Source organism: Myotis lucifugus, unplaced genomic scaffold (assembly GCF_000147115.1).
Source record: "Myotis lucifugus unplaced genomic scaffold, Myoluc2.0 scaffold_23, whole genome shotgun sequence".
Taxonomy (NCBI): Eukaryota; Metazoa; Chordata; class Mammalia; order Chiroptera; family Vespertilionidae; genus Myotis; species Myotis lucifugus.
Genome location: NW_005871071.1, coordinates 7,765,936 through 7,769,833, shown reverse-complemented (window position 1 = coordinate 7,769,833; position 3,898 = coordinate 7,765,936). Strand labels below are relative to the sequence as shown.

Sequence of the window (3,898 nt, the reverse complement as noted above, 5' to 3'; positions counted from 1 at the left end):
ATAGTACTTGGCCTTCCATTCCTATGGGGCAACAAATGAATTGGAGCTGAGGAGGTCATTGCCTGGTTTAGACGAGGGGAGTGCTCTCCAGTGTGCCACTTTCCACAGCTCCTCGTACCTTCCCTAATACTCGAGCCGTTTATCATTGACTAGCTGAGGTCAGCGTGGCCTTTCCCCGCATACCTGCACAGGTGTTTTCCCTACTAAATAAACCATCTCTCTGGGCCCCATGTCTCCAGCAGTAGTAGTTAAGAGATCCCAATATAAAATGGGAGAAAGAAGTATTTTGTGTCTGTGGAAGTCCTTGGAGGGAAGGTAGGGGAGGGTGGGGGTAAGGGGGAGAGATCAACCAAAGGACTTATATGCAAGCATATAGGCCTAACCAATGGACACAGACAACGGGGTGGGGGGGTTGAGGGCATGAGCAGGGGGTGGGGGGTAGGGGATAACGTGGGGATAAGGACACATATGTAATATCTTAATCAATAAAAAATATATTAAAAAATAATAGTCCTGTTTGTTTATTATTAAGCACCTAGGTATGTTACTCCTTTCTGTTGCACCTTTCTGGCTCCTATAAGAATTAGATTAGATTATTTAACTCCTGTTTTGACATTACACCCACAGCCAATGAGGACTGCTCTAGATTTTTTATTGGTAGCCTGGCATACTGAAAAGAAAAGGCTGTCTCCTGCTCCTGACCTCACATTGCCCAGCTTCAGATTTGTTGTACACTAATCTCTACATGGCCTTGCCTGCTGGGAGGGAAAAGGCCCTTCTGATGGCACAGGACTGCCCATAAGCAGAGGAGGAGAGGACACGGAAAACGGGAAGGTGGCCCAGTCTCTTTCCTTTTCTTTCTTTCCACTCTGTTCAGAACCTTTTCATTTCTGTCTTATGTTTCTGTTAATTGTGGGTAGGGCCCATTCATTTAACACAGTGGTTGGGATCCAATATATTTTCAATTATGAATGGAAAATATGAATATGATTTCAAACACCAATAATTTTCTGTTAATTTGAAAATCTGACTGATTTGGAGGTTTTTAGTTGCATAAACTATCCTTGGTCAGAAGCAAGGGGTGGGGATAGTGGACATGAGATAGTCACGGACATGTGAAATGTGCACATGGATGATGAAATAACATATGAAGCCACATACTGTTTACTTAATATTGTCTAGTTTATATACTAGTAAGAGAAGCTAGAGAGACTTCTCAATCAGTTAAAAAACAAAACATACCAGTTTATGTAGGAACTTCTTAAAGTCTTTTTCAATCTCTAAAGGCTTCTTGGTAGCCTTTGCTTGGAGTCTAACATGGAACAAAGAAAATCGTTAACCAAACTAGTTTTTATACTGACACCAACTAAGGCCAACATTTACAAAGGGTTTAATGTGCCGGGCACTTGCCAGCACTTTGCAAATGTTAATTCAATTACACTTGTCTTATGCAGTAGGTACTACTATTATTTATCCTGTGTTATCAATGAGGAAACAGCCTCTGGGAGGTCAGGTCCCCGCCCCACAGACGTAGAGCTCACAAGTAGCGGAGGATGAACCCAAGCAGTGTGACTGGAGCCCTCAGTTCCAACCATGGTGCAACACTGCACCCCAGCCATGGAGATGCTGCACACAGCACTCCCTGAGCTGACCCCACTCACAGGCTCCAGCACAGACTTTAGGAAGGGTCAGTGGGGAGAGAAGAGTAAGAGAGACTGGCAAGAGAAAGACCTGGGGGACAGAGAGAGAGACATGGAAGAGGCAAAAGGGTGAGGGTGCCCACTAGACTAAACTCACAGAGAGTGGGAATCCAGGGCTCTCTCATGGTTTCTGTCCCTAAGTACTCATTCAAGAATTATTTAGGAGGGAGATGAGTAGTTGAATCCAGAGATCTTTGAGGCAAGAGGCAGAAGTAGCCTAGGCAAGGAAGGGTAGGAACTTGCAACAAGGGAGAAACAATTAGCAGCAAGAGAAAGACGGATGAGTGAAAGAAAAATGAAAAAGGGTAAAAGGTTATTATTTCACTGGAAATTTTCAACTGAGACATTTTAAAATTATTCTTCCTCCATGAAATCTGTAGGAAGTAAAATTTTCTATGAATTCCAAATATACTTGTGCAAGCACAAAGTTTGGATTGCCAACCCCCTGCAAGGCCTGCTCTAGGTTTCTTCAGTGTTTAGTCTAGGGTTGCCCCGAGGGCACAGTAGGGCTACCTCTTGGGGGTCTCTTGCTTTAGTGCTCTGTGAGTGGTAAATGTCCCCTCGCTCATCTGCTACTTTGCCTCTGCCAATGTTATCGCCTCAACCTCACTTCTTATTACCCTCTGGGTCTGTCCTTCCTCTGTGTTTCTCAAGTGTGTTCTTACAGTTTGGGTCTCTTCCTCATAGTCTTATTTACTCCAAAATACCCCTGTGCCCTTTTCCAGTCACACCCTCTTAGAATCTTCTTGACTTGCAACTCATCCGGAGACCCTGGTTCATCTCAGTTGACATCAACCCACCTTCCAAGTCTCTCCTTTGGTTGACAGCCCCCCTCTATTTAAATAAATAACAGCTTTATTGAGGTATGTCACATACCATAAAATTTACCCTGTGGAATGGTACAATTCAGTGGTTTTTAGGACAGCTGACCCTGGAACAGCACTGGTCTGGACTGCATAGGTCTGTTTATACATGGCTTTGTTTTTGCAGTGGAGGCAGAGAGCCAGCTGCATCAATCTACACCATTCTGTAGGAGGGACTTGAGCCTCTGCAGATTTTGATATTTGCAGGTGTCCTGGGACTAATACCCTGTGGATGCACAGGGACAACTTAAGCTTTGGGGAGTCAAAAGTTATATGTGGAATTTTGGCTGTGTGCAGGTCAACATTGTTCAAGGGTCAACAGTATGCTCACTGTTGCAGTCATCACCACTGCCTGTCCCATCCTCCAACTGCCTTTCTTCTCCATGAATCCCTCATTTCTGAAGATTACTAGTACATGGTGTGCCTATAAGTTTAACAGGCACATGGAATGTATATATCCAAACTAGAGGCCTGGTGCACGAAATTCGTGCATGGGAGGGGAGTGTCTCTCAGCTCAGCCTACACCCTCTCCAATCTGGGACTCCTCAAGGGATGTCCGACTGCCGGTTTAGGCTCGACCAGGGCCTAAACCGGCAGTTGAACATCCCTCTCACAATTCGGGACTGCTGCCTCCTAAGCGCTCGCATGCTTGCCTGCCTGATTGCCCCTAACTGCTTCTGCCTGCCTGCCTGATCACCCCCTAACCACTCCCCTGCCAGCCTGATCACCCCCTAACCACTCCCCTGCCAGCCTGAACGATGCTTAACTGCTCCCCTGCTGACCCGATTGCCCCCAACTGCCCTCTCCTGCTGATCTGGTTACCCCTAACTGCCCTCCCCTGCTGGCCTGGTCCCCCCCAACTTCCTTCCCTTGGTGGCCTGGTTGCCCCTAACTGCCCTCCCCTGCAGGCCTGGTTGCCCCTAACTGCCCTCCCCTGCCAGCCATCTTGTGGTGGCCATCTTGAGACCACATGGGGGCAGCCATCTTGTGCAAGGGCGTGATGGTCAATTGCATATCACCCTCTTTATTATATAGGATGAGTATTTTTCCCCTTTCACTTTATCCAACGTGTCCACTGGCATACTAGTAAGGTACATTTGGAGTGCTTTCTTGCATTGTTTCTCTCAAAACCGGTTCTACATTTCTTCCCTTATATCCCTCAGTGGGGGAGAAAAGCCATAGATTTGGTTTTTGGGGAACTTTGGAAATCAGATTTTATAACCGAGGTGTTGCAAAAGGGAAAGCTGTCCTGATAAGGTTTTGGGGAAAAGTGAGATAAGAATTCTTAAAGTAAGGGGTCATGTGACTAGGCGACTGGGCTTTTCTAATTCCAGA

General features: G+C 46.2%; 1 protein-coding gene across 1 annotated transcript in view; it reads right to left on the bottom strand.

Annotated features, from left to right (window-relative positions):
- The window catches only part of FAM227B (family with sequence similarity 227 member B), a 204,156-nt gene that overhangs the window by 2,338 nt on the left and 197,920 nt on the right, over positions 1 to 3,898 (bottom strand). Inside the window, exon 16 of the mRNA XM_023751674.1 lies at positions 1,243 to 1,312. Within this exon, the coding sequence (XP_023607442.1) occupies positions 1,243 to 1,312 (70 nt within the window). The remainder of the gene's footprint in view (positions 1 to 1,242; positions 1,313 to 3,898) is intronic.